The sequence below is a fragment of the Magnolia sinica genome, chromosome 14, assembly GCF_029962835.1.
Source record: "Magnolia sinica isolate HGM2019 chromosome 14, MsV1, whole genome shotgun sequence".
In the NCBI taxonomy this organism is placed as follows: Eukaryota; Viridiplantae; Streptophyta; class Magnoliopsida; order Magnoliales; family Magnoliaceae; genus Magnolia; species Magnolia sinica.
The window spans coordinates 3,886,450-3,911,090 of NC_080586.1; the positions used below are offsets into that span (position 1 = coordinate 3,886,450).

At 40.7% G+C, this 24,641-nt stretch overlaps 1 protein-coding gene, 2 long non-coding RNA genes and 1 pseudogene across 3 annotated transcripts; all 4 read right to left on the reverse strand.

The window, feature by feature from the left end:
- Positions 1-3,653: 3,653 nt before the first annotated feature.
- LOC131225371 (peroxidase 5-like) lies at positions 3,654-5,033 on the reverse strand. Its single transcript, XM_058220894.1, has 2 exons — positions 4,648-5,033; positions 3,654-4,535 (listed from the first exon to the last, which is right to left on the reverse strand). Exons 1-2 carry the CDS (start codon positions 4,855-4,857, stop codon positions 3,759-3,761), a joined length of 987 nt encoding a protein of 328 aa, XP_058076877.1. The 5' UTR covers positions 4,858-5,033; the 3' UTR covers positions 3,654-3,758.
- Positions 5,034-10,672: 5,639 nt separating this feature from the next.
- Positions 10,673-11,737, reverse strand: LOC131225981 (peroxidase 5-like; annotated as a pseudogene).
- A 4,812-nt stretch (positions 11,738-16,549) lies between these two features.
- Positions 16,550-19,440, reverse strand: LOC131225511 (uncharacterized). The gene is made up of 2 exons (XR_009161376.1): positions 19,308-19,440; positions 16,550-17,005 (listed from the first exon to the last, which is right to left on the reverse strand). It is a non-coding gene; the product is annotated as an uncharacterized LOC131225511 (long non-coding RNA).
- Positions 19,441-22,662: 3,222 nt separating this feature from the next.
- LOC131226021 (uncharacterized) lies at positions 22,663-23,410 on the reverse strand. Its single transcript, XR_009161630.1, has 3 exons — positions 23,191-23,410; positions 22,915-23,044; positions 22,663-22,795 (listed from the first exon to the last, which is right to left on the reverse strand). It is a non-coding gene; the product is annotated as an uncharacterized LOC131226021 (long non-coding RNA).
- Between the last annotated feature and the right edge of the window lie 1,231 nt (positions 23,411-24,641).

The following is a 24,641-nucleotide window of genomic DNA, read 5'->3' on the forward strand; positions in this document are numbered from 1 at the left end:
ACTTACCTTGGCGCGCCTCTCATCAGAGGTAAGACTCGCTCCCCCCTCCTGCAGCTGCTGATCCAAAAAATTCTCCACAGGATCGAGGGATGGAAATCCAAACTTCTCAACCCAGTGGCAAAGGTCATCCTTATCAAAAATGTATTATATAGCATACCGATCCATATTTTGTCTGCTCTGAATATCCCTGCAACCATATGCAACTCCCTGGAGGCTAGTTTTGCTAGCTTCTTCTGGGGATCAGCGGAGGGCAGCAAGAAGAAGCATTGGACTAAGTGGGCCCGGATTTGTAGACCTCTCTCCGAGGGAGGATTGGGGATTAGAAGGTTGGGAGATGTCATGAGAGCGTTTCGCACAAAAATGGGCTGGTCTCTTCTGAAAGGTAAATCTATTTGGGCCAGACTCATCTCAGCCAGATACATTCCCTTTCTCCTTCAATCCAGAGGTAGGAGTTCTCAGGCAGCCTCCCAGGTGTGGAAGGAAATGCGTAATATGCTTCCATTCACAATCCAGCATTCTAGGTGGCTCATCAGCGAGGGGAAGGTGAATTTCTGGAACCAAAATTAGACAGGGAGGGGTCTCCTAGCTACTGCCACCCTGTCCCCTGTCCCGTCTCAGCTCCGGGATGCTGTGGTGAGAGACTTCCACCCCACCTCCGGCCCTTGGAACCTCTCCCACATCCGTCCGCTCCTCCCTCCTATTTTTCAGATGCTCAAGGCCAACCTAGTAGAACCCTCAGACAGAGAAGACGCCTTGGCTTGGGATCTCTCAACCTCTGGTGCATTCTCCCTTAAGTCAGCCTGGAACGATCTTAAGATCCACCATCCGAGATTAGCTTAGACTAAGTGGGCCTGGAACAAGACGCTTCCTCCCAAGATCGAAGCCCTCCTTTGGAAAATCATGCACAGTGCAACCCCTGTGGACTCAGCGATCCAAGATCCAAAAATCAGGCATCAGTTTGGCCTCCAGTGCCGCAGACCCACGTCAGTGTAGCCCAAACGCCCACCCTCAGCGGCATTGCTCCTCGGTCGATGCACCTCCCGCCAGCCTTCCCTGTGTCTTCAAATCATCTGGTCGAGGACCTCGATCACCTCTTTTGCCATGGGAAATCAGCAATGGAGGTTTGGGAGCACTTCTCCCAAATTTTTGGTATGACTATAATCCCCAACCAGCCTATCAAGTGCAGAATACAGCAGTGGTCCTCCGAAGCTTCAAATTCATCTCGTTTCAAATAATTATTGGGTCTCACCCTGGCGTTCATCTCCTGGGAGCTGTGGCTGAGTCGAAATGCTTCCAAATTTGATGGGGTGAACATGTCAGCTCGTCAGATTATCTCTAAAGTCTCAAGGTGGTTGCAGGAAATAGGGAATCTTCTACCGGGCAATTCCTCGCCTTCTTTCTCGGAAGCAATCGCTCTCCATTCCCTCTACTTGAATCCCCCCAGCCCCCAATCCGAGTAAATCCATTATAGTTAAATGGACCAAACCTCTCAGCGGCTGGGTTAAACTCAATACTGACGGCTCCTCCTGTGGAAACCTGGGTCAAAGCGGCGGTGGGGGCATTTGTAGGGACTCTCAGGGCCGTCTCATCTTTGCCTTCCACAGGAGATATGGAAGGGCGACAAATACGATAGCAGAAGCTTGGGCAATGCGGGATGGCATTGTTATTTGCGCCAATTTGGGGCTGTCTCATGTTATGGTTGAATCAGATTCTAGGATCATTGTTGAAGCAGTCTCAAACCCGTTGGTCCCCCCGCAATCTGGTACGTCTTGGGCTCTATTCTTCACTATAGCCGCGCTATTCACCTCTCCTTCCGTCACATCTACCAGGAAGGAAACTCGTAGCGGAGGCCCTGGCCAGAATGCCTTCGGCTGGATGCCCCAACCAGCTGTACACGGCCCGCGCAGACCTTCCCCGTTCCATTAGGGGCTCGTCGGTCCTTGACAATACAGGGATTGGGATCATTAGATCGCTTTAGCTCCCCCAGTTCTATGTCTGCCTGTGGCCTTTCTTTTCTATCAGGGTTTAAATGATAGACGGGGGCTGAGTCTTTTTGTTGGCTCTCGTCCGAAGGATTGTAATTATGTTTAGGTTCTAGATGGTGAGGCCCGTCTCCTTTGTTGGGACCCTCCAGTCAGTCTGTATTTCTCTGTGGGTTTTGGAAAAAAAAAAGGAGCAAATACATCCTCATAGTCGATTCTAGGTCGTTGGATATACCATTTCGCAACAGTCTTTCTTTGTATCTTTCAACTTCTTCTTTCACATTCTTCTTTGCCTTGTACACTCATTTAACTCCAATTGCATGTTTTTTTTTTCTTTTTTTAAAAAATAAAAAAATAATAAAATAATAAAAAAAGCCTTCCCTCTGTATTCATATATAGCGAACCAATTACAAGAAAGACTTTCGGGCCCCCCTGCGGCCAAAAATTCGATAGGGGCCTATCGTATACAGAGATCACCTATACAAAGTGAACCCAATGTCAAGACAGGCAGGCTAGAAAGTCAAAAAGATTGGGGAGACAGGAGAGGCCGAAAAGATTGAAACGTGCCCCTAGCGAATTGCACCCAATCCCACCATGTCGAGGAGAAAAGAACCTCTGACCTAGCGAGGCAGAAGGGAGAATTGACTGAGGAGAGTGGTCGATTGGGAGACACTGGCAAGCCGGGCCATCCCGTCAGCCGGATCATTCCCTTCACGGAAAATATGAGAGAAGCAAACCTGACCAAGCTCTTTGAACCTCCTGATGCGAGAGACCCAGTAAGCCCACTTCCATCCGGGCTGGGCTGACCCATTTAAGAAATCGACTACTAGCTTTAAGTCAGATTCCAAGACAATATTGTAGAGCCCCAAATGAAAACAGTGAGTGAGTTCGTCATGGATTGCTCGCCGCTCAGTAAAGATGTTCGAGCCAGGGCCGTAGGCTGCTGTAAAACCAAAAATGAACTCTCCCCTGTGATTACGACAGATACCACTGCCATCGGAGGGGCCCGGGTTCCCTCTTGCAGAACCATCTACGTTGAGTTTGTACCACCCCAGAGGTGGGAGCTGCCATTTGACCAGCTGCTGCGGGCCTGCATTACGGCGGACGGAAGAAATCCAAACATCACCCGGGGGAAAACTGAAGGGGACTTGTCGGAGCGTGGCAGGGCAGAGAGACGAGCGCTGCAAGCTCCCTCATCACCTTATCCCTGATGTCCAAAGCAAGGATTCGGTGGCCGTTATATCTTGCAGAGTTCCTGGCCTTCCAGATTTGCCACAGAATGATACAGGGGCCAATCATCTGGAGGTGGGATACATTGCTCTTTGCATTCAACATGAGGAGTTGCACCACATTCGTGGTTTGGATTCGACATACACAAGACGGGTGGTCCCACATCTCGAATATATGTGATCCCCCCTTTCAAGTTACCAAGAGAGTTACCGGCCGTCTATCAATGAAATTCTCTTTTAAAAAAAAAAAAAGTTACCAAGAGAGTTTTCCTAGTTCCGTTGGCTATTGAGCATATCCTTCAAGTACTAGTCTCTCTCTCTCTCTCTCTCTCTCTCTCTCTCTCTCTCTCTCTCTGTGTGTGTGTGGAGAGAGAGAGGGAGAGAGAGATATTTGCTTATAAAAATATAATTCCTTGGAAAAACAGGAACCAAAACACAACTTGGGAGTTACATGAAAAACTAATTTACACTTGGAATCTCTTTCAACAAATTAAAGATAAATTCAAATGAACGAAAGAACTATTGCAATTCCTAAAATTAGAATGATTCAATAGTTCACAACCCTACAGTTCTTCCTGATCTCTCCTTGGTAGCCGGTCAACACATCGATCGACCCCATGTGCACCATGGCAGCTGCGAACTTTGCAGCCCAAGCTGACTGATGCTTCGCATTGTGCCTCACCATTCTCGACATCGAGGGGCTAGTAATTAGTGTTTGATCTGACTCCAACACTCCTCTATGGTGCTTCAAATTCTGGTAATACTTGTTATCCAGGCGATTTGGTGTTGCCATGTCTAGGTGCACCGTAGGATCTTGACCGTTCTCAGAGGTTGAAGGGGGACACCTTGTTTTCAAGTAGGTTGCAAACTTGCGGTCCATTGAAGGATCTTGTGGGTGGGTGGCATTGAAGGAGTAGAGGCGATCCGTGAAGGAAGAGCAATGAGAAACACCGATCGAGTGGGCCCCAGAGAGTGTCACCATTTCATCCAAAGACAACCCTTTTCGCTTGAAGTTCTCCTTGAGTTGTTGGGCATTGAAGGAAGGTGGGGGGAGATTTTGAGTGACTTCCTCTTCAATAGAGACTCTTCCATCACGGCGACCCGATGGCACAGCGTAGTCAATGCCACCAAGCTTGTAGGCACTATCACGAGCCGCAAAGGCAATGATGTCGGAGCAAGAGACAGTATGTGGGCATTGAGCTTCAATCCTGGCCTTTGCTTCATCGATCACTTCAAATCCACGTAGGCTTGGATTGTTGGCCGGATGCCGTTTCTCTGAAGGATTTCCAGGCGTGGAATCAAGTAGGACAGAACCATCGCAGCCCTGCAACACATACAATACAAATACACATGGTTGGTACCACCTCCATATCAATAACAACAACATCTCTCAGCTCTACAAACAGAACTTTTTTTTTTCTGCAAAGAGAACTTACCCTAACAAAACAATCATGGAAATGCATCCTAATTAGGCCAGCAACAAGTCCTGGGTTCCGGGCAACAGCTTTGTTCACTGTATGTCGGATGATTGCTTCCGCAGACGGGCATGTATATCGATAATGGCCCACTTTCAGCGATGCTGATGAGATATGGGTCATTGCCAAGATAGCAAGGAAGAAGAAGAGGCAGGTGTTCAAAAAGGCCATTTGGAGAGAGAGAGAGAGAGAGAGAGAGAGAGAGAGAGAGAGAGAGAGAGAGATGGATGGCTCAAACGTTCATTTGGTTGGGTTTTATAAGGCGCAGGAAATGAAATGGGTGCAGTTTTACCCGGTAAACCAAAGCTAACAGCGTTGTTTACTCTTCCTATGTACAGAAAAGTCTTCCTCCATGCGAAGGACGAAAGAAGCATACATTGCGGTGGTTTGCTACTTCCACACGCATGTACATCCGTACATGAAGTTTGATAATTTCACGCGCGCGAGGGATCTGTACGCATCCAAGCGCCGGCACAAACGAAGATATGAACTACGTTTTTAAGATCTGAACTTTCCATTGGATTAGAAATAATGCTTTGATATTATAATTAAAAGTTAAGATAATTGAACTCTTCTACTGGGCCATGGACAAAAGTCTTTTCCTAACCGCTCATTTATTTTGATAATATTTGGCCCACATAAGGCATAAAATGATTTTAATTTTTATGTTTACAGATCTATAAAATTGTAGATTACCTGAGGGAAAGCTCCAAATCTCTAACAAATGTCGCCTTGTGATACAGAAACCCGTGTGTGTACATGTTACGCTCTACACTCGTGTAGTATTAGCAAATCACTGTATTCCAATACCTTTTGAAATTAATACTGAAATGTACGGTAGGCAACACTGAAATTTTGTGACCATCTTTAGTTGTCGGCCAGGCGAGTCAATCCAGACCATCCGAGTTGTAGGGCCCATCGTAGATGGAGTGTAGTTTAAAGTCAAATTGATTAAAAAACACAGGTTTGCTTTTAAGTATGTAATTTTCAACATTCAAACTCATCTCTAAAACCAGGATGGTTAATCTCTTTTGATCTAGGTAATTTTTGGACTAATTCTTGGCCTATGATACATCTAGAGAAGATAGAACTATTCCGAAGGTTTGGATTGCTGGATATGCATGTCTTGTATACGTTGGATGTATTACTGCCATTCCTTCTTTAAAGGTCATGAACTATCGTCGTTTTCCCGCCTATTCAGAGACAGTGCATTGCATCCTGTTTGTCCGAATATTAAAACAGCGTCGTGCCAAGGTGAGCACAAGCAGTTAGAAATTGTCTCCATCGATGTTAGCTGGATTTTGGTTTGGGATGCAAATGTCGAACGTTGCACACTCACTACAAGTGGGGCACACATCTACATTAATCTAAGCCATCTGATCAAAATTGTTGTCGATGGGGACGACCCCGAATCAAAATGATTTGATTTCTTAGCCATCTGATCTCTCATTGAATTTGGACTCTTTATGTTTTCCTTAATAGCGGTTGACTTAAAGACTGCAAATTAGACGGTGAGGATCCAAGGATCATTGTGATTTTGATCTATATTCCATCTACGTTGATCTCCACATTTTGGACTTTTGAGAATATATGATAGGCATGCCAGGCTGGCTGACTTGTGTTTATGGTCGGCACGACCTGTTCTCTAGTAGTCCGGCCCACACCGTGTAATTTTATTTCGTTGTTGGGAAATTTGGGACGGCGATTAGGTACTTCCCACACCAGTACCTGGATAGAGACGGACGGTCCTGTCTGGGCTCAGTGGGGCTCACCATGATATATGTGTTTAATTTATCCACTCTGTCGATTCATTTTGACAAGTCATTTTAAGTGATAAGCCCAAAGATGAGGAATATTTAATTCTCAAGTGGAACACATCACAGGAAGCCTTTGAAAACCTTTTGGGGCTAGGAAGTTTGGAACAATATGATATTTATGTTTTCCTTTCATCCAGGTCCATGTGACCTTATGAATATATTGGATGTAAAATAAACATCACTGCAGAATTTAGGAAGGTTTCAACAGTGAGGGGTCATTGTCGCCACTGCTTTATGTGGTGTGGTCTACTTGGGCCTTCAATCTGCCTCCTTTTTTAGGATCATGCCTAAAATGATTTTTCAAAATGGATGGACTGCCTGGATAAAACACATATGATGGTGGGGGGGGCCACAGATCCCATGATAGGATTGTCCGACCATAGCTAGGTCCTGTTAGTACCCAATCCCTGCCCAGAAATTTGCAATTGGCGGACTATGTGACCGTTTGATCGTGAACGGATGGTGATGGATGCTGGCCCAGCTCAAAGGCGGCTGGGAGTAAATGTAACAACTTCTTAGGTTTGTGTACAAGGTCCCTGTGTAAATTTCCCTCTATTGCCATTTGCCAAAGGGTCCGGCTGGGGAATAAGCTTGCGCTGGTTGTGCCTTAGCTGTTTAAAGATTGAGTAGGACGGTTAAAGCTGTCAACGGGCGGGAGCACGTAAGTTGTGGTCCGACCTCACCCAATAAGGTGCCGTCCTTACTATGGAATTGCATTGGGCAGTGGGATTGGAAGGGATTAGGTGGGATGGGATTCATCTGGTCCTGTGCCAATTCCACTCCATGTTTGGGAAGAATGGAAAAGTTTGGAATTAGATTAGATGGAATTGCATTGGGTCCTGTGCCAATTTTACTTAATGTTAGCAAGTTTCGTAGGTCCCACCATGATGTGTGGGCTATATCCACACCGTCCACCTATTTTTTGAGATTATTTTAGAGCATGGGCCAAAAAATAAGGTAAATCTAAGGGCTCATTTGGATGGGTGGATTGGAAGGGATTGAATGGTATAAGGGTGGATGGCATGGATTTCAAGGCAATGATGGTGTTGTCAGTGGATTGTCTTAAGATCCATGGGATTGCTATATCCCGGGATTGTTATATCGAGTCTGTTTGGCACGCCCGGCCAATCCCAGGATTAAACCTTCCCATCCCTTCCAATCCCTCGAACCAAACACGTCCAAGCAAATTTGAACGGATTAGGGTGGATTGGATGGGATTTAAAGGTAATGATGGTGTTGTCAATGGATTGTCTTAAGATCCATAGGATTGCTATATTCCATGATCAAATTACCCAGTCTGTTTGGCATGCCTGGCCAATCCCGAAATTTAACTTTCAATCCCTTCCAATACCATCAAATCCCTTCCAATCCACCCATCCAAATGGGCCCTAAAGCTCAAGTGGACCCCACCATAGAAAGCCACGGGGATTGAATACTTACCATTGAAAACTTCTTTGGGGCTACATAAGTTTTGGATCTACCTCATTTTTAGGCCCATCACGTAAAATGAGGTTACAAAACAAATGAACGGTTTAGATATAACACATGTGTGTTATTCTCAATAATTTTAAATAATGGTGGGTATATCCATTTAATGTACCACCATATTACCAACAAATCATGGCATTAATCTTATCCCATGGCAACCGGGGACAATCCCTGCCATGGGTTAGATGGGATTGGGTGGGATGAGATTCATCCGGTCGTCTGCCAATTCCACTCCATGTTTGGGAAGAATGGAAATGCTTGGAATTAGATTAGGTGGATTTGTATTAAGTCCCTTGCCAATTTCACTCAATTTTAGCAAGTTGTGTAGGTCCTACCATGATGTGTGGGCTATATCTACACCGTCCACTCATTTTTCAAGATTATTTTAGAGCATGGGCCAAAAAATCAAGTAAATCTAATGCTCAAGTGGACCCCACCATAGAAAGCAACGAGGATTGAATACTTACCGTTGAAAACTTCCTTGGGGCTACATAAGTTTTGGATCTACCTCATTTTTAGGCCCATGCCATAAAATTAGGTTACAAAACAAATGAACAGCTTACATATAATACATGTGTATTATTCTCATTAATTTCAAATGATGGTGGATATATCCATTCAATGTACCACCATATTCCAGCAAAGCATGGAATTAATCTTATCCCGTGGCAATAGGGGACAATCCCTGCCATAGGTAATAATTATGTTTTTTGAATCCCATCCCTCTAATCCCTTCTAAACTCACAGCCCAAACACGCCCTAACTTGATTATGTAGAGCATGAGCTCAAAAAGAGAGACTCAATTCTCAGGTGAACCATACAGCAGGAAACAGTAGTGATTGAACGTCCACCGTTAAAAACTTGCTAGATGTTAATTTCTACTACTTTTATTTGCCATCCAACTTTTTTTTAAGGTCATATCAATCCAGATGAAGGGAAAAAAAAAACAGTTTTATCCAAAATATTTTGTGGTCCACAAGAAGTTTTTAATCGTCAAACACTATTGTTTCCCATGGTATGGTCAACCTGAGATCTGGATCGGTTTCATTTTTCAACTTATTTCCTAATATAATCTGAAAAAACCGATGGACGGCATGGATGTAGAATACATACATCAAGGTGAGCCCAATATAAGGGCCGCACCTAATTGGCTCCCTGACCCATTGACGGCCCTAGGGGCAATACTGCGTTTTTCATTGGCTAACAATTCAAAGTCCCATTATCAATCTTCAAAACCATTGGCCCAAGTGGACCGGTATTTGTAGACATGCATATGAACCTACTGCATGGTACTTAAGGTGCAGGATTTGTAGTATTGATCGGGTGAGATTAGAGGTAAGCTGAGTTGAGGGTCAACCCATGCCCTCAGGAGAGTAGTACTCCAAGGCACATCTAACCCAAGGTACTGAATACTCAACTCCAATGCAGGTTGGATTGGGTTGGGTTCGTATGGGGTTGGTCTGGGCTTGAGAACCCAACACATGCTTGAGAACCAAGCCATCCATCCAGCGGTTCTCATTGATTCAATGCTATGGCTCGAAAATCAGGATCGTCTACTCATCTCGTGGGACACAATCTAGAAGAGAAACTGACCGATGAAAAAACTTTGATCATGCTTTTTTTTCCTAATTCCCATAGCTTCCGCCTAGCTATTTCCAACATAGTCGCACACCTGTTGATCAAACCAGTTTGAATTGCAGGCAAGGGAATCTGCATGGTGGGACCCACATGGTAGGGAGCTTTGATCCAACATGAGGTCAGGTTGTCCCAACTCTTGAGGTGGCCCACACATGTACATTTAAGTCAAATCTTGATTAAGATGGTGTAGTCCGCTAGCAAATGGGCATCCCAATTTTTGCCCTAGGTGATCTTTGTGATGCATCTTATCTATTTTGCATGGCTCAGATGCCATTTGCAAGTGATACACTGGCGAGAAAGAAGATGTTGCATGCGAATTATGAATGTTCACATGCAATGCTGCATAATTAAAGGGATTGATAACATTTATTCCTGACACGTGTGGGCTCAACAATGATGTATGAGTGTGATCAAACCCATTCATTTTATGCTTGGCCTGTATGGAAAATTCCGCCAAATTCATAACTCAGGTGGGCCACACAAAAGGAAACAATGGGGTAAGGGGGAAGGGAACGCCCTCCATAGAAACGTCCAGATGGAATGTGGATTCACCATGTTGTGTATATATCAACCAAGCAATTCATTAGGTGGGGCCCACCCGGGATAAAGGGACGCACCAAAACTCCAGGAACAGGTTTTAATTTCAGCTGTGATTGTACATTACTCCTTGTGTTGTCCCAACTGAATTTTGGATCAAGATGCTTCTTAATCTCGATGGTGTACATGAGAGGAGTCAAACCATATTTGTGGTTTAGATCATTGACACTTTTTAAACAACCCCCAGCCAAAGTTCCAGAGGCTATTCAGCATATCCTTCAAATAGACTGTGAGAGAGAGAGAGATTTGCTTAAAAAAATCCAATTCCATTGAAAAACAAGAACCAAGACACAACTTGGATTACATTAAAAATAAATGCTCCATGTAGATCTTACCAACTAATTTACACTTGGATTCTCTTTCAACAAATTAAAGATGAATACAAATGAATGAAAGAATATTAAACATATCAATTCAAATTCAGCAATTCCAATATTTGGAATGACTCAAAAGTTCACAGCCCTACAGTTCCTCCTGATCTCTCCTTGGTAACCTGTCAGCACGTCAATGGACCCGATGTGCACCATGGCCGCTGCGAACTTTGTAGCCCATGCTGACTGATGCTTGACATTGTTCCTCACCATTCTCGACGTGGAGGGGCAAGTAGTGTTTGATCTGACTCCAATATTCCTCTATGGTGCTTCAAATTCTGGTAGTACTTGTTATCCAGGCGATTCGGTGTTGCCATGTCAAGCTGCACCGTAGGATCTTGACCATTCCTAGTAGTCGAAGGGAGACACCTGGTTTTTAAGTAGGCTGCGAACATGCGGTCCATTGAAGGATCTTGTGGGTGTGTTGCATTGAAGGAGTAGAGGCGATTCATGAAGGAAGAACAATGAGAAAAACCATGGAGTGAGCCCCAGAGAGTGTCACCATTTCATCCTGAGACAACCCTTTTCGCTCAAAGTTCTCCTTGAGTTGATGGGCATTGAAGGAAGGTGGGGGGAGATTTTGACCGACTTCAGCTTCAACAGAGACTCTTCCATCGTGGCGGCCTGATGGCACATCATAGTCAATGCCACCAAGCTTGTAGGCACTATCATGAGCCGCGAAGGCAATGATGTCGGAGCAGGAGACAGTATGTGGGCATTGAGCTTCAATTCTAGCCTTTGCTTCGTCGATCACTTCAAATCCACATAGGCTTGGATTGTTGGCCGGATGCTGTTTCTCAGAAGGGTTTCCAGGCGTCAAATCGAGTAGGACCGAACCATCACAGCCCTGTAACAGAATACAAATACACAAGGTTGGTTACCACCTCCATAACAGTAACAACATCTCTTAGCTCTATGAAGAAAATTTACCCTAACAAAGCAATCATGGAAATGCATCCTAATTAGGCCGGCACCAAGTCCCGGGTTCTGAGTAACGGCTTTGCTTACTATCTGTCGGACGATCACCTCCACTGACAGGCATGTATATTGGTAGTGGCCCACTTTCAATGATGCTAATGAGATATGGGTCATGGCCAAGATAGCAAGTAAGAAGAAGAGGCAAGTGCTCAACATGGCCATTTGGAGTGAGGGAGAGATAGAGAGAGAGGTGTGGATGGCGCTCCAAAGCTCATGGGATTGGGTTTTATAAGCAGTAGGAAATGAAGTGAGTGGAAGTTGACTTAGGGCCTATTTGGGAGCGTGGATTTGAAACCCCCAAGATTCGGAACCCCCTGGATTGGAAACCCCTTGGATTCGGACCCTCTGTTTCTGTTTGGCACCTTGGATTTGAAACCCCCTGAATTGTAAAATTTGTGTTTGGGAGTGTGGATTTGAAACCCTTTCAAATTTTGTGGTATATTTGCATTAATATTCAAGGAGACCAAGTAAATTATTTAAAATACTCAAAGTGATTAAAATATACTACAACATAAATAATTATGATAACAAGCCTATCAAATATACACATTAATTAGAAGAAGAAAAAAAGTAATTCCGAACTTCAAGTGGGCCATAAAAGTGGACCCACTAATTTCACCATTATCATGTTTCCTTTTAAACCTGAGTAAACTCTGTTGGGCCCACCGTCAACGCGTATGGTTTATCTACGCCATTCATCTGTTTTTCCATATAATTTTAGGAGTTGAGCCCAAAATTGAAGCATATACAAAGTTCAAGTGGAACACACCACAGGAAAGGAAACAGTGGAAATAATAATTTCCACCGTTGAAACCGTCACAAGGCCTCCAGTGATGTTTATTTGTCATCCAACCTGTTCTTAAGATCACACGGACATGGATGAAGTGAAAACACAATTATCAACTTGATCTAAAACTTTTGTGGCCCCCAGTAACTTTTCAACAGTAGATGTTCAATTAACACTTTTTTCAATGGTGTGGTCCACTTGGTTTTTTTATATGATTTATTTTTAGGCTACCCCACTAAAAGTATCTGATAAAATGGATGGACAAAGTAGATAATATAGATGAATGATGATGGCCCCACATTGTATTTTAAAAAAATTTAACAGCACTGCATGAATAATGTGTAATGTGGTGGCTTTACAGGACGTTGCCAACTTCCTTCATTTTTATTACAAAAAATAAAGTTCTCCAGCTTCCTTAATGATAGTTGGAAATCCACTCCAACCATAATATGAGTTATCCTATTTTAGGCTAAGAGCTTAAATTTCAGGGCCATTGGTAGTTCAAATTGATCACATAGTTAAAAACAGTGTATAAAAGTAATTATAATCGTTGAATTTATTTTCATTTATATGGCCCACTTGAATGATATTTACCCCTAAATTTTTTTATCAAATCTTAAATTTTAATGGGCTATATAATGGCTGGATTACATCGTCCATATAACCATCATGGTGAGACATATAAATAAAGTGTTCTCGTCCTTCCATTCACTGTTTCATTTGGCATGGCCCTTGTGAAGCCTAAATTAGCGTAATTTGATTTCTTAGCCATTTGATGCCTCCAATAGAATTTTGACTCTTTATGTTTTCCTCAATAGCTTTCGACTTGAAGACCACAAATTGGATGGTAAGGATCAAACGATCATTGTGATTTTGGTCTATGTCATTCCATCCACATTTCAACCATATGCCAATGGTCCAAATCTTAGATTTGGACTTACACATCTTGATCCCCACCATGAATGGATCATGGCATCCCATGGGTGGATTATCATTGTACGAATAGACTTTCCTCATTTCTTCCGTTGTACTTGTGCTAGTAGCTTTTCCTATCTATTTCCTCATTTATCGGTCTTCAATTAGGCAGGACCAACATGAGCATGTGGACCATATGGAAGGCTAAGATGGAGGACTTGCTTTATTGCAAGGACCTCTATTCTTCAATTCAAGGCATATCAGCAAAGTCAAAAGATATAACAGATGATGATTGGAATAAGATGGACTGGAAGGTGGTGGGGTTTATTAAACAATGGCTGGATGATTATGTGTTCCACCATATGTCTACGGAGACCTCAGCTGCTAGTCTATGTCTAAAATTACAAGGGCTGTATGAGAGGAATACAGTCGGCAATAAGATTTTCTTGGTACGACGACTTGTGAATCTCAAGTTCAAAGATGGTGGTTCTGTAGCCGAGCACATGAATGAGGTCAACAATATAGTAAACCAGCTCTCTGCTATGAAAATAGTCCTGATGATGAATTGCAGGCTTTGCTATTGCTTAGTTCATTGCCTGACAGTTGGGAGACATTGGTGGTGTCTCTAAGTAACTCTACGCCAGACGAAAAGATATCCATAGAACAAGTAACCAGTTGTCTCTTCAATGAGGAGACAAGAAGGAAATCTCAGGGGTCTATTTAGCAAAAGGCCCTTGTGACACAGAAACGAGGAAGAGGAAAGAAAAGGAAGGGCGGGAAGGCCCCAGATAAATCAAGAGGCAAGTCGAGTTCTAGGAAGGATGTTGAATGCTATAATTGTGGCAAGAAGGGCCACTATAAGCATGAATGTCGTAAGAATAAGAACGACAAGAAAGGAAAAGGAAATGAGAAAGAAGATGAATCAAATTCCACTGCGGTCGCTTCAGATGGCGACGTTGTAGTTATTCTTTCAGAAGATCATAATGTTTATCTCACGGCTACGAGTCAAGACACCGACTGGGTGGATCTTTCATAGTCTGCTACATTTGTATAGAATCAAGCCCATTTAAAAAGGTTGGTCAATTATGAAAGTAGGGCACACCAAAAGTCATATCAATCTAACACGTACGTGCCCCACCACCAAAATTTGAAAATTTTTGCTAGTTATCCATTATTTTCTATAGTGTGGCCCACCTTATGATTTAATAGGCCTGATTATTGTCACAAGTCCTATTATCATGGTGGGGATCACTCGATCAGTATACAGATTGGATCACACATGAATAACACATTGTGCAACACCACAGAAAACATTAATGAAAACCTGCCCAAAAAACCTCTAATTGGATATCTCAATTTCAACAGAGAAAGATCCTTTTTAGATGTCATGAATATAACAAGGTGGACCCATGCAACAGTTGTAAAATAAGCTTATTCCACATACCTTCTACAATGCAAACCATAGTCTGCAGACTGAGTCTTGTCCTCCAAACCGAGTGACTGTATTTTATTACTAGAAAAATAGCAACTGGTAAACCTTATCATTGTCCATCAACATCAATTGTGATAGGGTGATGGCCCAACTCTGACTTTTAAAGTGCTCCGTTGGATCAAGTGGGGTGACTCAGCCATATTGATTGTTTGTTTGTATGCTGGGATTGAACAACGAAGTCATGATATCACAACTTGTGAAACCATACCACCTTTCTTTAGGTTTTCTTAGTCCAGATGTGTGTATAAGTCATCTCATCAATAGTCCGGCACATGCACTAGAATGCAACACGTGCTTGAGAACCATGCCATCCATCCAGCAGTTCTCATTGATTCAACATGGTAGAGACCTTTGATCCAACATGAGGTCAGGTTGTACCAACTCGTGAGGTGGGCCACACACGTACATTTAAGTCAAATTTTGATTAAGATGGCGTGGTCCGCCAGCAAATGCGCATCTCAGTTTTCTCCCTAGGTCATGATCTATATCATGCATCCTATCTATTTTGCATAGCTCAGATGCCATTTGCAAGTGATGCACCAGCAAGAAAGAAGATGTTGTATGAGAATTGTGAAAGTTCAAATGCAACGCTGCATGATTAAATGGATCTGTTTTAAAGAGATCGATAACATTTGTTCCGACATATGTGGGCCCAACCGTTATGAGTGCCATCAAACCCATCCATTTTATGCTTGGCCTGTATGGGAAAATTCTGCCTGATTCATTACTCTGCAGGTGGGCCACACAAAAGGGAACGATGGGATAATTAATAGGGAGGGTGGACGCCCTCCATAGAAACGTCCAATGAAATGTGGGGTTCACCATGTTTTTTCTTTTCTTCTTTTTTTTTTTTTTTTTTTTAAAAAAAAAAAAAAAGAAAGGTGGGAACTCCCTGGCACACCACCAATAACTCTGTTGATTAAAAGGGATTTACCAAGGCTTTGGGCGAGCATCACAAAAATGGGGATGCCTCACCTATCATATATCCCAAGAGACATGCTGGCTGGCAACCCTAGATCAACCAGCCCACCTGCCACACATCCTATTTTTTAACTGCAACAAAGGAAAACTACAACCCCAATTACAGACTCTGGGCCACTCCTGGGAAACAAAAGGGGCCAGGAAGGTGAGGAAAACGTATGTAGAAGGACGAAGCCATTAGTTCTCCCGTAAGGAGCCCAAACCCATTTTATCCAGTCTATAGAGACCCGTTACGCTGAAAGGAACCTCTGAAACAGAGAGAAGAATTGAATGCCACTGAGAAGTGGCGCCCTCCTTAGCCAAACCATGCGCTGGACTGTTACCTTCTCTCGGAGTGAGGAGAATCACAAAACAACCATTTTTCCTCAACCTATTGATCCTCGCCCACCAATATCTCCATTTCCAGGCTGGGGAAGATTTTTCAATCACTACAAGAAAAACAGGCAAAGGCTACAGCCAAAAACCGTAGCAAAAGGACTTTGCTACGGATATGATCCGTAGCACGTCTGTCGCTATTGGTGGGGTATAGCTACGGATTATATCCGTAGCAAGAGTTATCAATAGCTACAGATATAATCCGTAGCAATAGATACGAATAGCTACGGATATAATCCGTAGCAATACCTTTAGCTTCAGAACCAATAGCGACGGACGTGCTATGAATCATATCCGTAGCAATAAATACTAATAGCACCAATAATATCCGTAGCAATAGATACCAATAGCTATGGACAAAAGCCATAGCTATAGCTACGAATTATATTTGTAGCTATTTTTTAAAAAATTGTAATAACACGACTTGTTTCCATTGCAAGAACCTGCTGTGATTGATAACTTATCTAAGCTTAATGCTGATAGAAATAGTACATAAAATGCAATCAGAAAAAAATGATGCATTTATTACAAATAGCAATCAAATCATACAATGCATCCTACATTCACATTTCTAAATAAACAATACTTCACTTTGTTCAACTTATCATAAGAATTACAACTAAGGCGTGCCCTCATATGCAAGAAACAAATACTCCAACACAGTAAACACCCTCCATATGCATTTAATAATGCTTACGTTTTTACAGAGTTTTCTTCCTTCAGACGGTCAATTTCAGCAAATGCAGAAGATAGAGCTTCTTCTTTCCTTGAAACTGCAAATGTAACTTCTGTGAACTTCGACACAAGATCACTTTCAAGTTCTGAAACCTTCCCTTGAGAAAATGAATTTCATCCTCCACTGACTTCTTTAGCTTGTCAGCTTATATAAAACAGCATTTGTAGACATAATCAAATAAGCATACCTTTGTACACATCTCAAAAGGAAGAAAGACAAAAAAAAAAATACTTATATATGAAGAAATCAAAAATGTACTATAAATCTTCTAAACTATGGCAAAATCCAACATGAGTAATTGTTCAAACTTATGATGGACTTTTAAACTCAAAACCTAGGTTTAGGTTAAGGTTTTAGGTTTAGGTTAAGGTTAAAAGTTTAGGTTAGGTTTAGGTTATAGGTTATAGGTTATAGCTTTAGGGAATTGAGAATAGGTTAAGGTTTAGGTTTAGGAAATCGGGTTCAGGTTCGGGATCGGGTTTAGGTTTAGATTTTCAAGTTTAGGTTTAGGTTTAGGTTAGGGAGTTGAGATTAGGATTAGGTGTAGGTTTAGGTTTAGGTTAGGGAGTTGAGATTAGGATTAAGTGTAGGTTTAGGTTTAGGGATTTGAGAATACATTTAGGTTTTAGGTTTAGGTTTAGATTTTAGGTTATAGGTTTAGGTTTTAGGTTTATGTTAAGGTTTGGTTATAGGTTATAAGTTTAGGTTATAGGTTATAGGTCAAGGTTTAGGTTACAGGTTTTAGTTTTGGTTTTGGTTTAGGTTAAGGTTATAGGTTTAGGTTTAGGTTATAGGTGATAGGTTATAGGTTAAAGCTTTAGGGAATTGAGAATTAAGGTTTAGGTTTAGGAAATCGGGTTCGGATTTAAGATCGGGTTTAGTTTGGGTTTTCAAGTTTAGGTTTTGGTTAAGGAGTTGAGATTAGGATTAGGTGTAGGTTTAGGTTTAAGAATTTGAGAATACATTTAGGTTTTAGGTTTAGGTTTATGTTTAGGTTAAAGTTAAAGTTTAGGTTAGGTTTAGGTGTAGGTTATAGGTTATAGCTTTAAGGAATTGAGAATAGGTTTAGGTTTAGGTTTAGGAAATCAGGTTCGGGTTCGGGATCGGGTTTAGGTTTGGGTTTTCAAGTTTAGGTTTACGTTTAGGTTAGGGAGTTGAGATTAGGATTAGGTGTAGGTTTAGGTTTAGGGATTTGATAATACATTTAGGTTTTAGGTTTAGGTTTAGGTTTTAGGTTATAGGTTTAGGTTTAGGTTTTAGGTTTAGGTTAAGGTTAGGTTATCGGTTATAAGTTTAGGTTATAGGTTATAGGTTAAGGTTTAGTTTATAGGTTTTTGTTTAGGTTTAGGTTTAGGTTAAGGTTTAGGTTTAGGTTATATGTTATAGGTTATAGGTTATAGCTTTAAGGAATTGAGAATAGGTTAAGGTTTAGGTTTAGGAAATCGGGTTCGGGTTTGGGTTTAGGTTTGGGTTTTCAAGTTTAGGTTTAGGTTTAGGTTGGGGAGTTGAGATTAGAATTAAGTGTAGGTTTAGGTTTAGGTTAGGGAGTTGAGATTAAGATTAGGTGTTGATTTAGGTTTAGGAATTTGAGAATACATTTAGGTTTTAAGTTTAGGTTTAGGTTTTAGTTTATAGGTTTAGGTTTAGATTTTAGGTTTAGGTTAAGGTTAGGTTATAAGTTATAAATTTAGGTTATAGGTTAAGGTTTTGGTTTAGGTTAAGGTTATAGGTTTTGATTTTGGTTTGGGTTTAGGTTTGAGGTTTGAGGTTTAGGTTGGGTTTAGGTTTAGGTTATAGGTTATAGGTTATAGCTTTAGGGAATTGAGAATAGGTTATAGGTTTAGGAAATCGGGTTCGGGTTCAGGATCGGGTTTAAGATCGGGTTTAGGTTATAGGTTTAGGTTTAGGTTATAGGTTTAGGTTATAGGTTATAGGTTATAGGTTTAGGTTATAGGTTTAGGTTAGGTTATAGGTTATAGGTTATAGGTTTAGGTTTAGGTTATAGGTTATAGGTTAAAGTTTAGGTTATAGGTTAAGGTTTAGGTTTAGGTTATAGGTTTAGGGTATGGTTTAGGTTAAGGGTGTGGTCCTATAAACACGGCCTGTCCAAATGGCTAGGCCCCTCCAATGTTGTCCATAGGAAATAGACAGCTTCATCATGGTCATAACAGCGGTTCCCACCTTCCAGGAACCCCCGCTCAACATCCGGATAGCTCCAACGCACATCCGGATCTGTTTCATCAATTTCAAGATAATATATAAACATAGGCCTGTCCAAATGGCCAGGCCACCCATATTGCTGTCCATAGAAAATGGACAGCTTCATCATGGTCATAACAGCGGTTCTCACCTTCCAGGGACCCCCGCTCAACATCCGGATAGCTCCGACGCACATCTGGTTCTACTTCATCAATGTATCATATAGTATAAAGGAAAGAAGACTCACCAATTTAGCTAGCAAGGAGAGAAAGTGTGAGTGCTTGGAATGTCGCCCTTTCTTTGAATAATGGATACATATTCCACAATGCAATCTGAGAATGAGTAAGTTTTTTAGTTTCTCCGACAATGCATATGGGCACAGATTTACAAATAAAGATTTTAAGCTAAACCAGAATAGAGATGACAGTGCTTGGCACTTCCTCCCAATCTTGGTCCTCAAGATAAGTGGGGCTCACATGGACTGCATCAGAATTTAAGCTAAACCAAAAGAGAGAATACAATCAAGAGATTACTACCTGGCCAGACATAACTTCACCATTGATCCAACTAATGTTAATTCCAGCATAAAGGCATGCTTTGTAGTATTGGCCCCTACACAAACCGACACACACAGCCTCAGCTCTTGTAACATGAGAGATATCTAGATAGCAAAGATACACATTGGATAAAGATCCTTTTTTTAAACTATGGTTTGTGAAGTCAGTAACATTTGGGACCTTTTATGCAAATCTTGTTTCTCATAAAACAAACGACATGCTACTATTAAAGAACAAAAAATGAACCACATCTGATTGAAATATGTTCTCCTATCCCCAATAAAATCCAATTAACAGAATAAGATGTAACTGTGTAACCAAACCAAAGATCAAATGTATAAACATGTCAATCAGAGCAATACTTCAAATAGTTTCTTTTAGTTAAAATGAGGAAGAATGGTAAAGCAAAACAGAAGGTAACATCTTAAGACTAAAAAATTCTCTACTTTTCCCTTTGAAGGTTAAGGCAATATCTGTTACAACTCAAATTCAACAAACCTAGAAACCCAATCCTCAATGCCATTAAACCTAGAAAGAGCTCTGATGCAGATGAGTAGGGTAGCTAGACATGCATACAACCATTCAGCCTCAGCATTCAAGCATGAGCTTCACATGTGATCTACATGACCTGCGTTAGGACATCTCAGCTGTATATAAAGTTGGGACTTATTATATAGATATCTCTAAAATGACACTAATAAATCAATCAAAACCATTTCAAATCAACGGCTATCAAATGGATTATTAAAGTAGAATAGTGAGTGGCCCAAATTTGAAGGGAAAAATCAGATGATTAATATTATCTTCTCAGTGCAAAATTTCAGGGATGATCCATCAGCAGTTGGGTCGGGGATTTGGATAGACTGGATTGCCTTACAACCATGCTATGGGCCCAAGAAAGAGAAAATAGAAATTAAAGAAATGATGCTCATAATAGAGCTCCAAACTTTTCACCTGCATCTGTCAATGCATACATAGGATAAAGGTCTACAACCTGATTGCTATCAACACTGCTAGGCATCTAAGCGGCATTATTTTTCTACAAAAAAGTAGATCAATGAAAAACATATATACCCAAGAGCATGGCATCCACCATTAAAAACAGTATGAGAAATTAGACCCATTAAAAACAGTTTTTAGAGATCCTTGTGCTAATAAAGCTCCCTGTCAAACAAGAAAAGACCATCCACAAGAAAATGTATAAATTGAAGAGACATGTCTAACGTATGCTATCAAATGAAACTAATATAAAAAATAAATGAAATTTGCTTGAAGATTTTGAGACAGAAATTACATTTTTTTTCTGTTGCAGCAAGACAAGTTACATAAGAGTGTTGGCAGAGTGTATTGGTGCATGTCCCATTAGACAAATGATAGGAAAATATATTTCGGAGCTTTGGGGACCTCAAACTTCCTCAGCTTCTCAATCAGCCATTCTTTTCTTTTAGCCTGAGATAGGAACATAAAGAAAAGTTTGGTGGGGAGTAGTACTCAATTAAAGGAAAGTTTAGTGGAGAAGATGATTCAAAGAAATGTGTTAAACAATAATACTTATCAAAAAAATGAAAATAAGAAATTGCATATGTAAGTAATAAAGAAGTCAAAGTAACAGAAGTTGCAAATGTAAGAATATCACAGAACTTGAACTGTAAGCTTCAGATGACAAGTTAACCAAAATGAAATGTGCTAAACAATTAGAAAGAAAAAAAAAAAAAAACATCTTTATATGAGCCGCATACAGGATTGTTGGGTGCACAGAAATGGACAAGCATCAATGCAGTAAAATTTAAAGAAGTGAAGTCCCCTGTTACATAGGAAAAACCAGAAATGAGCAGATCCAATCACAGCAGCTTTATCAGTGGTATTGAATCAGCCCTGCCATGATGTATATATTGTATATCAACATCTTCCATCATTTTTTCAGATCATTTTAGAGCATGATCCAAAAAAAATGAAGCAGATCCAAATATCTCATTCACCAATCCAAAAAAAAATGAAGCAGATCCAAATATCTGGTGAACCATATTGGAGGAACAGTAGTTGTTGAATCTCAACTGCTACAAAATTTTTGTGGGCTACAAAAGTTTTTGATGAAGCTGATATTTGTTTTTCCCTTCATCCAGGTCCTTATGTCCTGATCAACAGGTTTGATGGCAAATAAACTCACGGCGGGTATTACATTGAGCCCTACGAAATTTTTAATGGTGGGAATTCAATCAGCACTGTGGTCCACTTGAGATTTGGACGTGCTTTTTTTCCCCCCTCAAAAGGAGCAGAAATATGGATGGATAGCTTGGATATACAATACATGCATCAATGTGGGCTCCACAGCAGGACCACACTGCGTTGGGTGAGACCCGGGCGCACCTAATCGGGAAATGTTTTAACCAACCACAAAGTATGTTGGGCAGTCAATCACCCTTGTTTCCTATAGTATGGTCCACCCAAGTGTATAAAAAATATACATTACGGTATGCTTATAGAACATCGACCACTAACCAGTACCATCAATGCAATCCAAATCTACCTTGATGTTTATATAGCATCCAAACGGTTTATAAGGTCATTACCACTGTGATGAAGTGAAAATACTAAAAAATTATGAAACTTTTTAGCCATACGAATGTTTCAAACAGTGGCCACTGAATCCCTACTGTTTCCTCCCGTGCAGCCCACTTGAGTTTTGGATCCACCTCATTTTTAGTCTCATAACCTAAAATGATCTCTCAAAATGGACGCACCATGTGAATTTCTCATAAACATCATGGTGGGTCCCACTTAGCATCCCAACGAAGGAACTTCCTGCTAGGCATGGGCAGGAAATCCACGTCAATTATATAAAAAATTATAAATAGGTGCAGGAAAGCAGATGGATGCAGCATAAGATAACCAGCACCAAAAAAATAAAAATAAAAAAAAATAAAAAATAAAAAATAAAAATAAAAAGATTGACAATGGTATGCATTCCTATTCTTAGAACTACAAATTGACATTAAAATGAAAAAGAAAAAAGAAAGAAAAATAAACCATTCTTACCTTTTATCCAAAGATTGCTGATAACTGCCAGATTCTGGGAAAACAGATTACTGGTGAAAACTGAAAGCATCCATTGCTACCTTACAAGATCTCGGCTTTACAACACCCATAGCTCAGATTTAGCTTGGTGTGGCATCTTGTGCTGTTAAAGATGAGCAGTACAGCTCAAATTACAAATCTGAACTAAGATTGGAAAAGAAAATAGCACTAAAAAATGAATGGTCTGATAACTGGAAATTACAAGGGAAAATAGAAACTAACTGCTCAGAATAAATCCCTGGAGAAGGCTCTGGGCTCTCTCTACAGCCTGCTTGGAACTACCGGATATTTGGACCACCTTTTCAGTTAGCTCAGGTCTATCTTCCATGAGGCTGACAGTAGCCCCTGATATCTGTTTACATTAAATATCAATACCATAACTTCAGCGACCAGGTTACAAAATCAAGTAGGAAAATATCCGGACTCCATCCATTCTTAAGGATTCTAATATTTCAATTCTGTAATTGTTAAAATAAAATAATTTAATAAAAAAATTACTCTGCATGCAATGTTATGTTGCTGATCTGAGCAAGCTTGCTTCCTGATCTCATGATGAGGCTGGGAACAGTATGCTCTGGTGATAAATAGTGGAAATAGCACAAAAGAAGAAGAAGCCTTCAAGTTAGTTCATCCATCAAACACAAGGAAACAACAACTAGCATTTGTAGTCTACGGCCTAATTGGCATATGTAAAAACTTCATCAATTCAGCATTTCAACTACAAAAAATAAATGGTCTTCAGGGGTTGATCTGCCTATTGATGCAATGGTCATCAATTCATAATTTAGTAGTTGAAACCATTGATGCAATGGTCTTCACATCAATCTCTCATCTAACAAAAAACATTTGAATTCGATTGAATGTGAACCAATGTTATATCTCATCTAACACCCTTTTATTGTTAGAACTATCGAATACGATATGATTAGCCACCAAGTTGCAGTACACAGAGCACAATGTCATTATCATGGACAATGTTGAAAGAGAAGTGCTCTCATGACATGCATGAGAATAACGATGATGGTCTATACATTTTACATAATGTCAGGGAGAAATCCTCATATCTATTAAAAAGTTATTTTGGTTAGCAAATCTTCCCAAGCAAGACAACTCAGAAACAAAGAATTAGAAAAAGACCAAGTTCTCCAAAATTCCACAAAAAACTAAACAAAGGAATATATCGAACTTATTGAATCTTCAGTTCCTGTCTTTCCTGCTGAGTCAAACACATTAATTTCATAAGGTGAGAATTTAGAGAAGTGGTGGTTGAAAAATATAAGCACCTAAAGAAATACAACAATAATCTGGTCTAGGCTCAAATAAAATAAATTAAAAAAGAAAAAAAAAAAAAAAAGAAAAGAGAGATTGATTGGGTATCTGCAAGAATCATGAAAACTGACACAATCTAAGCCCTTTAAACCTTGGTAACTTACATAAGTACTTGATCAAGTTCTAGGCGACTCAAACTACGGCCACCATCAAGTCAAATTGTATCTTCTCTTGATGAGAATTGGTTGATAGATCTATATATAAAATTCAGCAAAGGCGCGCACACACACATATATATAAAATTCAATTAGCATAGCATAGCCATCCCTATGAACATCAGCAGATCAGAGCAACGCATCAGTCCACAGCAGCCCACCCGTATCTGCAACCATCTATACTGCTACACAAGGGAACAAAACAGAACGACAGTCTGAACAAAAGAACATTCACATCATGGTTATGGGCATGCCGGTTTGCTGAAAGAAGACAGGTTCTGAAAGTGGCAACGACTAGTTGCCTAACACTTTGTAGGAACACAACTGAAACTTGTAGCCTAACCTTCAGATGATACCGGACCACTGAAAGAACATCTCCCACCCTGATTTTCAGATGAGTCTCACCTTCTTCTTTTTTTCTTTTTTATTCAAAAAAAAAAAAAAAAAAAAAAACATGTATAATCA